The sequence below is a fragment of the Sardina pilchardus genome, chromosome 15 (assembly GCF_963854185.1).
Source record: "Sardina pilchardus chromosome 15, fSarPil1.1, whole genome shotgun sequence".
Taxonomy (NCBI): Eukaryota; Metazoa; Chordata; class Actinopteri; order Clupeiformes; family Clupeidae; genus Sardina; species Sardina pilchardus.
In genome coordinates, this window is record NC_085008.1 from 29,687,699 (window position 1) to 29,705,198 (window position 17,500).

At 46.7% G+C, this 17,500-nt stretch overlaps 3 protein-coding genes across 4 annotated transcripts in view; all 3 read right to left on the reverse strand.

Moving 5' to 3' along the window:
* The window catches only part of LOC134102041 (ankyrin repeat and MYND domain-containing protein 1-like), a 15,362-nt gene extending 7,034 nt beyond the window's left edge, over positions 1-8,328 (reverse strand). Inside the window, exons 1-10 of the mRNA XM_062555991.1 lie at positions 8,083-8,328; positions 7,769-7,915; positions 7,113-7,612; positions 6,665-6,881; positions 5,652-5,831; positions 3,223-4,397; positions 2,145-2,316; positions 1,577-1,717; positions 836-976; positions 430-537 (exon numbers count right to left, since the gene is read on the reverse strand). Coding sequence (XP_062411975.1) covers positions 430-537; positions 836-976; positions 1,577-1,717; positions 2,145-2,316; positions 3,223-4,397; positions 5,652-5,831; positions 6,665-6,881; positions 7,113-7,612; positions 7,769-7,915; positions 8,083-8,265 — 2,964 coding nt within the window. The 5' untranslated portion in view covers positions 8,266-8,328. The remainder of the gene's footprint in view (positions 1-429; positions 538-835; positions 977-1,576; positions 1,718-2,144; positions 2,317-3,222; positions 4,398-5,651; positions 5,832-6,664; positions 6,882-7,112; positions 7,613-7,768; positions 7,916-8,082) is intronic.
* Positions 8,329-9,617: 1,289 nt separating this feature from the next.
* ncbp2 (nuclear cap binding protein subunit 2) lies at positions 9,618-12,492 on the reverse strand. Of its 2 annotated transcripts, none has more exons than XM_062556764.1 (4): positions 12,360-12,492; positions 11,749-11,930; positions 11,124-11,262; positions 9,618-10,128 (listed from the first exon to the last, which is right to left on the reverse strand). In XM_062556764.1, the coding sequence occupies exons 1-4, from the start codon at positions 12,432-12,434 to the stop codon at positions 10,030-10,032; spliced, it is 495 nt and encodes a 164-aa protein (XP_062412748.1). In that variant the 5' UTR covers positions 12,435-12,492; the 3' UTR covers positions 9,618-10,029. The 2 variants fall into 2 exon arrangements, with proteins under 2 accessions (XP_062412748.1, XP_062412749.1); XM_062556765.1 differs by having other exon boundaries at positions 9,618-10,265.
* A 2,163-nt stretch (positions 12,493-14,655) lies between these two features.
* The window catches only part of meltf (melanotransferrin), a 12,513-nt gene continuing 9,668 nt past the window's right edge, over positions 14,656-17,500 (reverse strand). The window contains exons 15-16 of the mRNA XM_062555480.1: positions 16,941-17,133; positions 14,656-16,083 (exon numbers count right to left, since the gene is read on the reverse strand). Of these exons, the coding sequence (XP_062411464.1) occupies positions 16,016-16,083; positions 16,941-17,133 (261 nt within the window). The 3' untranslated portion in view covers positions 14,656-16,015. The remainder of the gene's footprint in view (positions 16,084-16,940; positions 17,134-17,500) is intronic.

Consider the following 17,500-nt stretch of genomic DNA (forward strand, 5'->3'; position numbering starts at 1 on the left):
CAATGTCCGCTCCAACTTGAGGCCAGTCTTAGGAGGTAGGGTTATGGATATGGTTAGAATTATAGATAAACTGAAGACCACACACTCTTTTTCCAGTGCCAGTAATTTATTTAATTTATTTATTTAATACATTACTGGCATCGGAAAAAGAGTGTGCGGCCTCCTTCAGTTTATATATGGCTACGCATCCTGCGAACAGCACCTTGTAAAAAAACACTGGCATGCGTTGGTTTCTGCTATAAAAACATGGTTAGATTTATGCCTATTGTTAGGATTAGTTATCCACAAATGAACAGAGAGGCTGGACAAAATGTTACCGTTTAACAATGTGGAACAGTTCAAAGAAAATGTGTTCATCTAGAACGTTCCCTTCTGTTGAGAGAGCAGTACACACTTCAGGCCTGTTAGAAGGGAGCTAAGGTCACATACCGGATCGTTGCCGCTGGCGATGGCCAGGGAGAGGGGAGAGTGTCCACTCCACAGCAGACTAGTGCTGGCTTTATGAGACAGCAGAACACACACTGCATCTTTGGCATTCTAAAACACACACACACACACACACCACATCTCTGGCATTCAAAAATACTCACACACCACATCCCTAGCATCATTCTGAAACACAATCACACACACGCACACTATATATCTGGCATTTAAAAAAAAAACACACACACCACATCTCTGGTATTCTAAAACATACACACACACACACACACACACACACACACACACACACACACACACACACACACACACACACACACACACACACACACACACACACACACACACACACACACTACAACAGCAGCAACAACAACAACAGATGAGTGACCTGGTGGTCCTGGTGCCTCTGGCATGCGATGTGGAGCGGCGTGCGTCCCCTGTCTGCACTGGCAGTGCCCGGGCCCTGAGGTGGCACCCCAGACACGCCACCAGCTCTGGGCCCAGATCCTCCCTGGGGATCAGGCGTGTTCTAAACGTGGCACAAAGACAGCAATTACAACAGAACAACTAGAAAAGCACTCCGAGAGCGCAGACCTCCGCCTGTGTTGTTCTTCCTAGGTTGTCATACATTTGAACCTAAACTATTCAGACTGCCACCACGTGGCCATACTGTACCATGCCATTACACCACTAAGCGAAACACATAAACGGCTCCGGAAATCCCGACGGAATTACGGATCACTCCCAAAATGTAATTGTTTCTTCCTTGGGTCATGCCTGACATTCGCTGTGCATTTGATAGTTTGTAGCTAACTCAGCTTCCATTTTCTTGTTTGGGCAGCACAGTATTCAAACAGCAAATATACCTCCACCTGTATACCTGCACTGCACCCATAAACCAAAGCACTCGCGAACTGCCCCGTGTGTGAGCACTGACCTTGTCCAGCTCAAAGAGCACGTGTGTGTCCTGTGTGTGAGCACTGACCTTGTCCAGCTCAAAGAGCACGTGTGTGTCCTGTGTGTGAGCACTGACCTTGTCCAGCTCAAAGAGCACGTGTGTGTCCTGTGTGTGAGCACTGACCTTGTCCAGCTCAAAGAGCACGTGTGTGTCCTGTGTGTGAGCACTGACCTTGTCCAGCTCAAAGAGCACGTGTGTGTCCTGGGCCTGGACGTCAGGGTCCGCTACGGCATGCAGCAGCAGCTCAGTGATCCGCGGACCCTCGTCTCCCGGGAGACCAGCTGCCACATGCAGCGGATACAGACCATTCAGCTACAGAGGAGGAGTGGACGAGGAGTAGAATAAGATTAGAAGAAGGAGAGGAAGAGTGGAGGAGGAGTAGAGGAGGAGTAAAGGAGGATGGAGGAGGAGTAGAGGAGGATGGAGAGGAGGAGTAGAGGAGGATGGAGAGGAGGAGTAGAGGAGGAGTAGAGGATTAAAAAAGAATAGGAGGGAGAGGGGGAATAGTGGAGGATGGAAGGTAGTAGATAGGAGGGGAAGAGGGGTGGGGGAGAGGAGTAGAGGGGGTAGAGAATGGGTGAACAGGAGCAAGAGAAGAGAAGAGCAGAAAGAATTATTATTATTATTATTATTATTATTATTATTATTATTATATCACATTGTGTGTGTGTGTGTGTGTGTGTGTGTGTGTGTGTGTGTGTGTGTGTGTGTGTGTGTGTGTGTGTGTGTGTGTGTGTACCTCAGGGGGCAGGCAGATGTCTGTGCGTGCTCCTGCCTCCAGCAGCAGCTGCACGGCGTGTGTGTGCTCTGCCTTGATGGCCAGGAAGAGGACGGGCATGGGCACCCGCGCGGCGTTGGGATCCGCCCCCCTGGACAGCAGCAGCCGCAGAGTGGCCCACCGCTCACTGCGCCTAGCAACAGCCAATCAGAGCAGCCAACCACCGCACCAGTCACCAGCCAGCAACAACAACCAACCAACAGACAAACAAGCCCCCAACATGAAGCCCCAGCATCACCCAAACAAACCCCACTATGAAGAATGCCCCTAGCCTGGAATATCCAGACCTGGGTAATCTTTCAGATTAAGTACCAATTACACCAATAATGTAATGGCCCAACGCGAGGGGCGGCACCAAGCATGCATTTGAAAATCTCACTGCACGCAAATGGATAACACTATGACCAATGTTCACTCTGACTGATTCTGGACTTCGACGCAGTTGGATAACACTATGACCAAAGTCTACTGACTTTGAATGTTGCAGCACTGTCGTCATCAGTTTACGTCGCCTTTGGCCCATACACCGATGTGATTGGTTTCCCCCGATGCCTGGGGTAATAGTAGCGTGCATCATTGCTCATTGCCAGAGTATCTTGCAGACACAATTCAAATTGTGGTCTCGCAAGAACTCAGGATTTCCAGGGTAGAATGCCCCTGCATCAACATCAAAGAAACCCTGCTATGAAGAGTGCCCCAGCATCAACCAAACACATCCCGCTACGAAGAATGCCCCTGCATCAACATCAAACAAACAGCCATCCAACTGTGCTACTGTGCTGTGCTACTGTATGTGTCCAGTTGTGCTAGTGGCCGGTTTGTTTACTCTCTGTCCAGCTGTGTTACTGGCTCATTTGTTTGCCCTGCTGTACAGTATGTCCAGCTGTGCTACTGGCCGGTTTATTTACTCTCTGTCCAGCTGTGCTTGTGTCTGGTTTGTTTACCCTACTGTACCTCCAGCTGTGCTAGTGTCTGGTTTGTTTACTCTACTGTGCCTCCAGCTGTGCTAGTGTCTGCTCTGACCCCCTCTCAGACTCACTGCGTTTTGGCGAGGGCAATCTTGTGGACGGTCTCCTGAGTGCCCTCTGCTGGCAGCAGCCCTGAATGGCACAGGGCCTCTGCAGCCTGGTCCAGCGCCTCCCTTGATACGGCAATCTGGAAGCTGGCCAGTGATGCCACAGAGTCACTGGCCACACGCTGCTCAGGGCTGTGAGGGCCAAAGGTCACATGACCGCCTGCAGTGCCTCCATTGGACAGTGCTGGCTCCTCGCCCAAACCAATCGTGGCGGACTTTTCAGTCAGGGGCTCCCCTGTCTCTGACTCATTTATAAGCTCCTTCCTCTCCGATGCTTCACTTAGAGGCCCCTCTTTCTCTGATGCTTCATTTACAGTAAATTTTACACACTTCTCCCCATCAGACCCCTTATCTATAGACTCCTCCCCTTGAGGTTTCTCAATGTAAGATGTTTGCTGTTTAGACTCCTCCCCTTGAGGCCCCTCAATGTTAGATGTTTCTAGTTTAGACTCCTCCCCTTGAGGTTCCTCAATGTCAGATGTTTCCTGTTTAGACTCCTCCCCTTGAGGCCCCTCAATGTCAGATGTTTCCTGTTTAGACCCCTCCCCTTTAGGTTCCTCAATGTCAGATGTTTGCTGTTTAGACTCCTTCCCTTGAGGCCCCTCAATGTCAGATGTTTCCTGTTTAGACTCCTCCCCTTGGAGTCCCTCAGTGTCAGATGTTTCCTGTTTAAGCTCTGCCCTCTGAGGCTCCTCAATGTCAGATGTTTCCTGTTTAGACTCCTCCCCTTGGAGTCTCTCAATGTCAGATGTTTCCTGTTTAGACTCCTCCCCTTGGAGTCTCTCAATGTCAGATGTTTCCTGTTTAGTCTCCTCCCTCGGATGTCCCTCAGAGTCAGACGCTTCCTGTTCAGGCTCTTCCCTCTGCTCATTCCCAAGTCCCTCATTTTCTGAATATTCGCTCTGAACTTTGAGACTCTTATTCATAAGTCCCTCCCCTTCTGATACCTCCCCCATTACTGGTGAACTGAGGGGTGGAGCTTCACCCTGGTCAGCCTGTGTGGCCCCTGGGGCTGCTGCCTCCTCATTGGCTGAATGACTCTGATCAGGTGACACAGTCTTCTGAGGGACAGGGCTGGTTGTGTTTTTACCAGCCCCATCTTCTTGCTCATCAGCTTGTGGAGACTTTGGCATTGACCCCTGAGAATCAAATAATGCAGGTTTCATCAGTCCATCATCAACAGCAAACACACACACACACACACACACACCAATCTCTCTCACACACACATATACACACACAGGCAGGCACATTTAAGTACAGTCATCCCGCATATAAGCCGCATTGTGTATAAGCCGCAGGACAGTGTTTTATGCAAGTTAAAAGAAACAAACCCATATTAACACCATATTAACTGCCCCCGTGTATTAACCTCATATCGGACACACACACACACACACACACACACACACACACACACACACACACAGACCAATCTCTATCACACACACACACACACACACACACACAGGCAGGCACATTTAAGTAAGTGAGTGACCTGTGCTTGGGCGAATCTCTCTCTCACACACACACACACACACACACAGGCAGGCACATTACGGTAAGTGAGTGACCTGTGGCTTGGGCGAGTCTCTCTCTCTCACACACACACACACACACACACACACACACACACACACACAGGCAGGCACATTTAAGTAAGTGAGTGACCTGTGGCTTGGGCGAGTCTCTCACACACACACACACACACACACACACACACAGGCAGGCACATTACGGTGAGTGAGTGACCTGTGGCTTGGGTGAGTCTCTCTCTCTCACACACACACACACACACACACACACACACACACACACACAGGCAGGCACATTATGGTAAGTGAGTGACCTGTGGCTTGGGCGAGTCTCTCTCTCTCTCACACACACACACACACACACACACACACACACACACAGGCAGGCACATTTAAGTAGGTGAGTGACCTGTGGCTTGGGCGAGTCTCTCACACACACACACACACACACACACACAGGCAGGCACATTACGGTGAGTGAGTGACCTGTGGCTTGGGTGAGTCTCTCTCTCTCACACACACACACACACACACACACACACACACACACACACACACACACACACACACACACACACACACAGGCAGGCACATTACGGTAAGTGAGTGACCTGTGGCTTGGGCGAGTCTCTCTCTCACACACACACACACACACACACACACACACACAGGCAGGCACATGACGGTAAGTGAGTGACCTGTGGCGTGGGCGAGTCTCTGTGGAGCGTGAGCTCCGCCACGGTGGTGTGGAGTGAGCTGGCGGGGTAGTAGAGCACGTGGCACACACACACACACACACACACACACACACACACACACACACACACACACACACACACACACAGGCAGGCACATTACGGTAAGTGAGAGAGGCGAGTCTCTGTGGAGCGTGAGCTCCGCCACGGTGGTGTGGAGTGAGCTGGCGGGGTAGTAGAGCACGTGGCACACGGCCAGCGCCGACATGCCCTCTGCGTTCAGCTTGTTCACGTTGGCACCGCTGTCCAGGAGCATGTTGATCACCTCATCATGGCAGTTCACCTGCGGGACACACACACACACACAAGCTTCACCTGCGGGAAACACACACACTAGCTTCACCTGCGGGACACACACACACACACAAGCTTCACCTGTGGGAAACACACACAGGCTTCACCTGTGGGACACACACACGCAGGCTTCATCTGTGGAAAAGACACACACAGGCCTCACCTGCGGGACATACACACACACACAAGCTTCACCTTCAGGACTCACACACAGGCTCCATCTTCATCACCCTCCCAGCAACCCCCTAAACCCATATATCACATCCCAGCAACCCCCTAAACCCATATATCACATCCCAGCAACCCCCTAAACCCATATATCACATCCCAGCAACACCCTAAACCCATATATCACATCCCAGCAACACCCTAAACCCATATATCACATCCCAGCAACCCCGACCGGAAGGGAAACACCTGCCAGTCCGGTGATACCTTCAACCTGAAGTGAATCCTTAGGAACAAGTGTTCCCATCTGAGACTCCCACACGTTAATATTTTCTCTGGCTGAATTTCCATGAATGCAAATGAGGTGGATAGTACAGCTCAGATGGTTCACCTTAGAAATATGTCATGAATTCATAAATGAATGATGTCATTTCCTATGTCTGAATGAGGTCATATCCTATGTCTTCACCAATGTGGTGTTTTTAAGGGTACCGGTAAATAGTTTTGTGTTACCACAGAGTGTTACCATAGGCGTTACTACATCACTGGTGTTCCTATAACAACTGAAATCACTAAGGTTACACAGAAACCATGAGAGTTACTAGAACTAGAGCTAAGAGCAGCTGTGAGGCTCTGGCATCACCATGGCGTTACCGTAGCAGCAAGAAGAGGAGTGTGGCCTTGTGCGTCCCCCACATCAGGGTGGATCTTTCCGTCCCTGAGAATGTGGTAAACAGTCTGGGGATCCCCCCGCGCCGCCTCCTTAATGAGCCGCTCCGAGCCCAGCTCCAGGGGCCCCTTAGGGCCAAACACCTCTCTGCGCATGGACAAGACTGCCGCTACGTCCCAGTCAACATCTTCCACTTCAAACCTGCAGGACACACGACGCACACACACAGTCACATCTCGGTCAATAACCCAGCCATATGTACAGTATGTGTGTGTGTGTGTGTGTGTGTGTGTGTGTGTGTGTGTGTGTGTGTGTGTGTGTGTGTGTGTGTGTGTGTGTGTGTACGTGTGTGTGTGTGTGTGTGTGTGTGTGTGTGTGTGTGTGTGTGTACGTGTGTGTGTGTGTGTGTGTGTGTGTGTGTGTGTGCCTGACCTGTGTCTGTTGATGTGCTCCTGCATGCGTTCCTGTAGTGGCAGACAGCTGGTATTCCCATATGTGTGAGTGTACACCTGTGTGTGTGCGGGAACCTCCGGCCTGCTGCTGCTGAAGAAGAGCTCATCCAGCTGCCTCCTGAGGCGTGGGGGCAGGGGCAGGTGGTCGGGGTCAGTGGCGTAGCGGAGTGTGTCGGGGGGCAGAATGAAGCGCTCGTCCTTCAGCATCTCCTCTGGCGAGAACACCAGCGGGTCCTTGCACACTGTGGATGATTTGGGGGGCTCTGGATGCAGGGTCTGGGGGTCCCCCTGGAGTCTACTGCCCGTCCGCACCCGACTCTGATGGGACTGGAAGTCTGGGAGGGACCTGAGGCTGAAGGCGTCCTTCAGCGTGGTGCAGAGGCTGAGCAGCCGACAGCGATGCCAAAGCCCTGCGTCCAGCCGGCCATCCGCATAGGTGAGCACACCTGGTCCGAAACGCTCGTCTGCGTGATAGAGCCCCTAAACAGCCACATTTAAACACTTAGATGCAGTCCTCATGGGAAACATAGCCTATCAACCACCAAATGCAGACTAATATTCTAGGCTACATATGAACCTCATTTTTGTCTTTGTGGGCATATCATGAAAGGATTGGACCAGGTAAAAGCTGATTACCTTGAAGAATGAGCTGTCTGGTAAGAGCTGGACGCCATAACCCTCTTTCCGATTCAAATAAAATTTCCCAGAGAATTTGGAGCCGTCAGGCCAGGTATAGGTGCCCTTACCATGGCGATAGTCTTTGTAGAAGGAACCTTTATAGATCTAAAGACAACATGTTTTTGATGTTAACGACAACCTATCGGTAGCTTGAGCTTCAGGCTTCAAAGGTTGTCTTGTAGGTCTAGGAGACAAGACGTACATTTGAAGATATATTCATAACAAAATACAATGTGTATACCGATAGGATATGTAGGCTAGTTTTCACCTACCTCTCCATTAGGCCAAGAGTAAACACCCACTCCGTGTTTCAAGTCATTCTTAAACTCTCCCTCGTATCTCGACCCATCTGGCCACTGTTGGACACCAAACCCGTTTCTACCACTGTCCGGCTCAGTACTGTAGATGTAACCGATCGGAAACGGCACATGTAGATGACTGACTGAGCTGGACATTGTTGAATTATCTACTTTGGGAAGTCTCCATTTCTACCTGCAGTAAAGTTCCGGGCTCCAGCACCATCATTTCAAGCAGGTCTGTTTGTTACCTTCATACGTTACCTTGACAACGGCGCCCCCCAACCGCCTTTCAACTTATCATCACTCGAGCAGAGGAAGCAGGGAAGAAGTAACAACCGAGAGGGTTAAAGCGGAGAATAATGAAGGCTCTTTGGTAACAATAGCTGCTACTATAATTAAATTAACAGTAGGCTAAACAAATCCTAAAAGTTGGTCAGACTCGGTAGGGAGAATAGCGATAAGGAACGGAGAGTGCAACTCATTCCACCAACGTGGAAAATAAAATCTTGAATTTGACGTGCGCTAGCTGGTCGACACAGGAGACGCTCATCAGAAGACCGTAGCCTACATTTTGAGCATTGAATTCAAGTAGCAGGGAGCTGACATTGTGTCTGTATCTGTTGGCCTACATAGGCCTATATTAATTTTTTGGTTTGTTTTGTTTTTAGCTGATTATTCTCTCTGTTTGCGGAGTGCGAGGCTAGTGCACTTAGATTACATGACTCCAATTGGCCAAACACTTTCTGCTTTCATGCATGTTAATCAGGTACACCTCATCTATTGTAGCCTACCTGTTGCGGTCAACAGCCGACAGCCAGACCTATTCTGTATTCAAGAGCGACTGATAATCGCATTGTCCTCTAAGTGCCAGGTCTAAGTTAATCAGCAAGGTGTAACATGAGCATGTGATTGGCGTCCCTGTTCACTCGACCTTTACCCAGTGGCACAAAACAAACGCCACTACATTGACAACCACTAGGTGAACAAATGCAGTGTAGTAGGCTACATTGATAACCTTTTAGCATATTGCTGAAGGACTCGTTAAAAAAAAACTGCATTACTTAAAGTGTCAAAAGCAGTTCTCTGAGCATCAACATATCAGATTCTATAGGAATTCACAGTTCATTAGAGATATGCAATATAATGGACATGCAAAACTGTACTGTTCCACATAGTACTTTATTCAAGCTTAAATTGTTTAACATAAGTAGTGAGCAAAAGAGTCAAAGAAAAAATAGGATTACACCAGTAGGCAATGGAGAGTTTTTAGTTGTACATGTACAGTTGTAATCAAGTACAAGAAAAAAAAAATCTTCAGCAACATTCTTTGACCAGTCCTCAGAATTCTGAAAGGGATTGGAGTTGAGAGATTGGAGTTGAGGCATGTGGCATTCCAAAACATCCCGCTCACGTCTTTCATTAACACCATAAGCCATGCCATGCACCTTGAACCAAAAATGATCAAGATGACTTTTCATTAACACCCCCCCAAAACAAACACAAGTCAATAAAGATTAAAACATCAGGTTTTGTTTTTATTTATAAAAAAAAAAATGGTCAAAGTATGTATGTACAGAAAACATGAAAACTACAGTGACTAGTATAGAGGACTGTCCACAACGGATCTCTGGTTCCCACTGTAGATAAGACTGCCTCTCTTCAGAGATGCCCTCATATATCGCCCCTGAACCTAACCCCCAACACGCTACAGGGAACAGGATGACCACCCCCACCCTCACCCCTACTAAAAGGGGCCGTGTGCAGTCTGCCAAGCTGATCTGTAGCCCTTGGAAGCTCTTCAGAATGGGACCATGCCGTTGGACTAGTCAAGATGTCAAAAACTGAAAGTTAGGAATAATTGATCAGGACATTTGCTAGCTGTCTGTGCTCTTCAGCCTCGTAAATTCCAAATTTCCCGAATTAAAAAGTCTGGCGTCCCTCTGGACCCTTGTGCAGCTGAGCTATCTTCCCGTATCCACCCCGGGCCGGATCATAATCTTGTCTATATTCATCTCTGACCTGGAAGAGGCACACAGACAGACACACACACACACACACAAACAAACATAGCATAGAAACACAGCTTGTCATTTATGAATGACCTTTCCATAGCCCCCGCGGGCCGGGTCATAGTCTTGTCTGTATTCATCTCTGACCTGAGGAGAAAGAAACGGAGGGTTCTCAACATGGCAAGGCTTCTGGCCTTGCTGCATTTATGCTAACAGTACATTCACGCTCACTGAATGAGGTTACTACTTTGTTTATATATAATAAAGACACACAAAGAGGAGCTGTAGAAGAAATAAACCACATCCCTTAAGTACCATCATCCGAGTTTGTCTTATTAGAATCAGGGCTTCGTCTCTGATTGTATGCGATCAAAGAATTACCTAAACATGAACATTCAGATTCTACTGCCTGAGTGGCAAGCTTGGTGTAAGATGGATAGTGGACTTCAGAGTTCAGGACAGGTAGCAAGAAATAATGCGTATATGCGTATATAATAATCTCGTAGAATCATGGCCTATAGGGTCATCGGCATGAGCGTGCGTTTTGCTCTCCTACACACAAGCTGTGTCATCCATTACCCTCGACTTATACTTCATAAGAGGTGTGAAGTCTTCATTACACAGGTCAAAACCCTCTACTCCCACTGCTTATCCGATATTTATTTCTTTTTTAAATATAAGAAATAGATTGGATTTTGAAATGCTTTAGAACATACACAAATTCTCCCTAACATTTTACAGTTCAGACATATAAGTTTTGGTTTGAGAACAGTCATAGGGGGAGAGAAAGATAGAGAGAGAGAGGGAAAAATAGCTGATGGGACAGAGAGGGGAAGCAATAGAGAGAGGGATGGAGAGAGGAGAGACAGAGGGATACAATTGTCATAGGGAAAGAGAGAGAGTGATAAGATAGCCATATAGTGAAAGAGAGAGAGAGAGGGATAAGACTGTCATAAGGAAAGAGAGAAAGGAGGTGGAGAAAGGGAGAGGGTGGGTTACACTCACCTGACCACCAGACTTCCCTCGACCGAACTGGCGGCCCTCCTTGAACCCGGCGTCCCAGTCCGTACGGATGATGCGGTCGTCCAGACGTGTGCCGTTAATAAACCTCATGGCGTTTTCTGCATCTATGCGGGCGTAGTATCTAACAACTGCATTAAGGACCAACACAAGACAAGACAAGAAAGTACACCAGAACTGTCTGGAAAAAAGCGCACTTTAAGAAAAGTTTTGTACCTTCAGCCATCACTGCACTTAACAAACTCCAGTGACAATAATCCATCCCCTCCATTCTTGTGTTTATGTTGTCTGCACTGTCCACTTTTGATTGCACTGTGTTGAAGAGGGAGGGGAACTAGAGGGGAGGGGGTATGGTATGGTATGGTATGGTGGGTGTCATATTATATGTTATATGTGATGTGTGATGTGTTATATGTATGAGACGTATGTTATCATCAAATGCTACTATCTTCTATGGAATGTAATGACGTGTGTGAAGAAGAATATCCTTTGTAGGACAATAAAGACTATCTATTTATCTATCAAACTACACACAGAGAAGGAGAAAATGAAAACCCTGCGTTTCACCGAAGATGTTGCCCTGACCGGGTGACAGAACTGTAAAGGATACTCCACAAAACAGAAGCCGCAGGCGGTTTTCTTCACCTTGTCAAGTCCAATAATGATTCTCTTGACATCGCCACTTTTGGCGAAGAGTTCGTAAACCTGTTCCTCTGTGGTGTAGAAAGACAGGTTCCCAACATAGAGGGTGTTGCTCTGGCGCAGTAGCTTCTCCTGTTCCACTCGATTACCCTGTAGGAGAGAGAACTCTTTTCAACCTGGTATCCCCAAAGTGTATAAAGAGACAGTAGTCACACACACAAGTCCAGTTTTGCCCTAAACTAGTGACACTACGGATGTGCCAGCAAGCTGGGAGAGCAGACAGACAGCCCAATAACGCTACATTGATAGCCTGTGAGACCGACCAATGTGACAAACATTTCGGTTTCCGTTAAACGTCATAACGCATCATGTGGTTGAACAACGATGTCTGTGCGCACTGTCTCAACAGATAGCCAGAAATGACTGACTTACATGGAAGCAAGGGGAAGGGGATATACAGTGATGGCAAAGCTAGTTTAGCTTGCTAGCGATAACATTAGCTTAACAGAACATTTAGAGTGCATTTTACAGGTCGGGGAGGCAACTGTAACAAACACTTTTGTGAATATATACACTTACCTTGAAATGCTGGTCTCTATATTGGCTTATGTCAACATAGGAGTCGCTATACAGTGCGTTTAACTTCGCAGCCATGTTGATAGCAACAAAGACGAGCTGGCAGACCACCACACCACCACTTTCCTACCGCTTCTTCTATGGACAATTTGAAGCCGGAACTACGTCATTATGGAGGAACATGAATTCGTGATTTCATTATTTTTATTGCAATACTGCCACCTATTGCCTTGGTAGTGAACTTAGCGAACCCAGTTCATGTGTTTCTACAAGTGAACCTTTACAAGTGAACCTTTCATCTAGATTCATTGCATGTAGAGATTAATTGCATATTCATTACACACACACACACATACACACACACACACACACACACACACACACACACACACACACACACACACACACACACACACACACAAAACAGTTTCTCAAAATATTACAATAAAGATGTTATAATACAGAAATGTCAGTTTCTCGAGCCTATGATGACTTTTGCTTTTCATGAGCTATATTCACACAACACGCAATCAAAAAATGCCTTGAGATATTTCACCATATATGTAGGCCTACTGTATTTAGAACATATGACATACAAATAAAACAGGGGAGATGAATTAAGTTTTCCACAATGAATTCTTTTTTCAGACCCACCTGTATTGTGCTTTAGCCTTAGCCTACCTTGTTGGCCTACCGTGAGTGGTTACTGAGAAACACCTCATGTCATGTATTTGGCCTAGGTCATGGTTCTCAAACTGTGGTACGTGTACCACTGGTGGTACGCGGACTCTCTGGTGTGGTATTCTGGGAGTCTCCAAGATGTTTTATTGTATGAAAACAAAATAATGACTTCAAATGATATAAAAATAAAATTATATATAATGAAAAAGCTTTTATCTTCTTTAAAAAAAAAGACAAATCAAAACAATATTGTACAATATGAAATATACTTACAGTAAATTGGCCTACGCTACTTTATTTTAATGCTGGTCATAGTGGTGGTGAAAAGTTTGAGACCACTGGCCTAGGTTACATGGAAATCCAGAGTTCTCGCGAGAGCACCATTTGAATTGTGTCCGCAAGATACTCTGGCCACAAGCAATGATGCACGTTTTGTTTTCCTCAGCTATCAACAACTGTGGTAACCAAAAAAGGCGAGCTAAACTGATGATTTCAGCACGTTTTTGGTCGTAGTATTATCCAATTGCTTGCAGTGGAATTTTCAAATGCATGCTTGGTACCGCCCCTCGAGTTGCCCCCTTTTTCATTATTCGTGGCCAGACCCTTAATCTGAAAGATTCCAGGGTCTGGTTTACTACCAGGCTAAGGTTACATCTAACCTGACTTTCGCCAGATCCTGTAGTTCGCTGTCTGCTTCACACAAGGATCTGGGACTTCTCGATAGGGTATGTATTTCTGAAGGCGGGTCCTTGTAAAACATCCTCGCATGTGATTTGATAAACCACTTGCCTGTTATCTTGAATGACGTGCTCGGCTTCTTCAAGCTCTTGCCAAACCCGGTCGGAAGAAGAGTAAAAACATCCTTGCCACCAATAAATGTCTTCAAAACTATTCTCTGTTAATCTTTTAAAGAATGAATACTCGATAGATCCGACAAAACGGTTGAAATAGCAGAATCAATGTCAGCACAAGACTCCTCGCTGCGTGCCGCCATTGTTATTTGAATCAAACACTCACTTCGGCGCTCCTGATTGGTTGCTCATTTTTTGAGCAACCGCCAGGGGTTTGGATTGCCCTCGCGTTCAGACCCTTGTGTGGAGCTCAGTGAAACGCCTCTGGTGGAGCATGGCGGAACTACAAGGCTCTGGCGAGAGTCAGGCTAGGTTACATCTGATCTCTCCTGAAATTCAAAGCTATAATCCTGTATGTAGGCCTACAACAGGTTGCCTGGTTCTATCTATGTGTATTACAGTGGAACTCTAGCATTACCTGGCTAACGGTAAAACTCCAGTCAAATTGACCAGCTATCTGATGGCCTGATGGCCCTTCATGGTTTTTTTTTTTTTAGAATTATTTTTATTTGCTTTTCAGAGATTACATTGGGTTCCCAGTATATCAAAACAAATGATCAGATCTTAACCAGCATAATCTCCATTCACACAAGTTACACAATATAGGCTTACACCCATATACATTACACAACATGTACACAACTGATGGCCCTTCATGTTGTCTAATGTGGAGATCACATCTGAGTCTATGGTCCCTTGTGTTAAATGCAGATCAACTGGGAAGAAGGCTGAGTTTAATAATGAGATGAAAGTGACTCCATCTTATTAATGCTCTTTTATTTCAAAGAAAAGCATAGACTTGTGTGCAGTATGTAGCAATACTGTAGCAGACACACTGGTCTGGCAACTAAATATTAGTTACATATGTTCATTTCATCAAAGAAACGATTAAAAGGCAAGCATTCGTGTCTAACAGAACAGAGTGCCAGTACATATTCACTGATATGGTACCTGACCATTGAGTAAAAAAATACTTAAAACAAAGCTTAACACATAAATCAATCATATCACATCAAATGGAGGCAGAAGTCAGCAGCACCATAATGCAGAGCAAGGGGTGCCACTCCATAACAACCCACCAGGGGGCACTGTTCTACAGCAGCACAGGTAAGGTTCAGCAGGAAGAAAGGTCCAGGGACATCCAGGGCAGCTTGGGCAGAGCTGGGACCCGATCAGGGACAGCTCCACAGACGGCTGCCCTTGGTGAAGTCATCAGAGGCGGAAGGTGGTCTCACATCCACTAGTATGGTCCGAGATCTCTACACGCTACACAGTGATACGGGTTCTTATAGGATCCCACTACACTGGGACACAGTGTGGACAGCAGAGATGTTCTCCCCAAACCGGACTTCGCTGACCTGCTTACAAGATGCTCTCACTGATGCCATTCGCTGCTGATTCACTACTTCCATTTGAGCATAAATAATCAAATAGGAGATAGTAGAAAAAGAAGCCCAAACGATTAATAATGATAATACTGATTGTTTTACATCTACTGTGAGTAAACTGCTACACTATTCTAAACTATTCGCCTTTAATTTGGGGAGAACACATGCTGAAAACATCTGGTCCATGTCAGTCTTCTAACCCTTCACCACTAAAGCAGGGTCCTCTTCCACACTTCCGCAGAAGACACGGCGTATTCCCTGATACGGCTCATGCCTTCCAAGTAGTCAACACATGTAAACATCGGAGTAAAAACAACAGGAGGCTCCATCCCGAAACACTGCGGTAGATACGTAACAGGCAATGCATACGCACTGATATGGCTATTGCCCTCAGTACTGTGGCAAATATACAGTATGTACATTTGCTCATCAACAACAAACAAAACTCTCACACCACACGATACCAGTACTGAACTTGGCTCAAAAGCAAGCAGCGTTGATAAAGGCCTCCAACTAAACATCCGCCATCTTAAAAGCCAGAAATAGTCTCAACATGTCCCTTTAAACAATCAAAACAATAACAATTTGCGTGTTGTACCAGCTAAGTGCAAAAAAAAAATCATCCAGTTCTCATAATTGAAACAAGAATAAGGCTAAAATTGCTTGCTACCCAACCCCCCCATAAGCAACCAGGCTCAAGCTGGGCTGAACAGACATCAATGGCAGAGCGCCGCTGCAGTTACACAGCCAGCAGGGAGACCAGGAAACTCAGGAGCACCGTCACGAACAGGGTGGTGAATGACTGGCCTGAAACACACACACACACACACACACACACACACACACATGAATCAACACACACATAGCCATGTAGTGTAGCATAATGGTCAATCTAGCGTTTTCATACTGGTGAAAGCAAAGCGGAACTCACTTTCATTCATCAAGTCAATATGGGAGTTGTTACGGACTATATAGGAAGTGCACACAGTTCAGAATAGAGAGCGTCAGAGTCAGAGCAACAGAGTTTTGAAGCAGTTGTTACGAGCCTGAAGGAGCGAGTTTTTGTTAAAACACAGTCGTCGGTTTTACGAGTCTAAAAACGTTTTCTTTTGTCTCGGTAACAAGTTTCAATTGGTAGCCATACCCATCCTCAAACACAGCTGATTAGAGTGTGTGATATGTCCACTGCCTTCAGACACAAAGCACAGAACATTCACACTTATTCATTTAGCAGACACTGTTGTCAAAAGTGACTTACTTACTGTATGTCAACTATCTTAAATGATTGGGATATATTAATTAAAATATATTACACTATAAACATGATATGGCACAAAGGCCTCCAGCCAATCCAGGAGGTCATAACAAGCCCTAATGATACTGTAGCAAGCCAAATAGCTTCCTTATCTGTGGGCTAATATTGATCATAATCATTATGTAACACTATCCAGTTGGAAAGTCCTTCAGCAATAGTAATAAAAATGGTGATAGTACTCCATATGACCTACTGTACTCTCAAAGACAATCACTAGATAGCTTAACACACCAACACACGTACACACCTACACATCTACACACGTCACACACACACAGACACACACGTGCCCACACACAGTTAAACACTCACGTCTCACACACACACACACACACACACACACACAGACCTGCAGCTGAGGAGTGACACTCCATGGCGATGAGTGAGTCCAGGTACTCCTGGCCCAGCCACTCCTGATAGGTGCGTCTCTCGCCCACACCAATGAGGCGCTGCGTCGAGTCCTTGAACAGCAGGTCTGTGCCGCCGTATGAGGAGGAGTCAAACATCCGGAACCCTGGGTTAGAGTCACTACCGTAGGACTCCTGTCCACACACACACATATACACACACACACACACACACACTGAAGTCAGAGGTTGGCTTGGTGAACAGTAGGTCTGTGTATTTTTCTCTGTGTGAGTGTGTGTGTGTGTGTGTGTGTGTGTGTGTGTGTGTGTGTGTGTGTGTGTGTGTGTGTGTGTGTGTGTGTGTGTGAGTGTGTGTGTGTGTGTGTGTGTGTGTGTGTTTGGCCGGTCCTCACCTGTGCTTTGTCCAGTAGGCCGTAGATGGCGTGGCGGAGTGTGTGTGTGTGTGTGTGTGTGTGTGTGTGTGTGTGTGTGTGTGTGTGTGTGTGTGAGTGTGTGTGTGTGTGTGTGTGTGTTGGCTGGTCCTCACCTGTGCTTTGTCCAG

Excerpts from the sequence above, each read along its gene's own strand:
- ncbp2 (XM_062556764.1), bottom strand. The coding sequence starts at position 12,434 with ATGGCTGCGAAGTTAAACGCACTGTATAGCGACTCCTATGTTGACATA. Across the intron at positions 11,931-12,359 it reads ATAGAGACCAGCATTTCAAG|GGTAATCGAGTGGAACAGGA; the intron begins GTAAGTGTATAT and ends TCTCTCCTACAG. Across the intron at positions 11,263-11,748 it reads TGCGGCTTCTGTTTTGTGGA|ATACTACGCCCGCATAGATG; the intron begins GTATCCTTTACA and ends TGCAGTTGTTAG.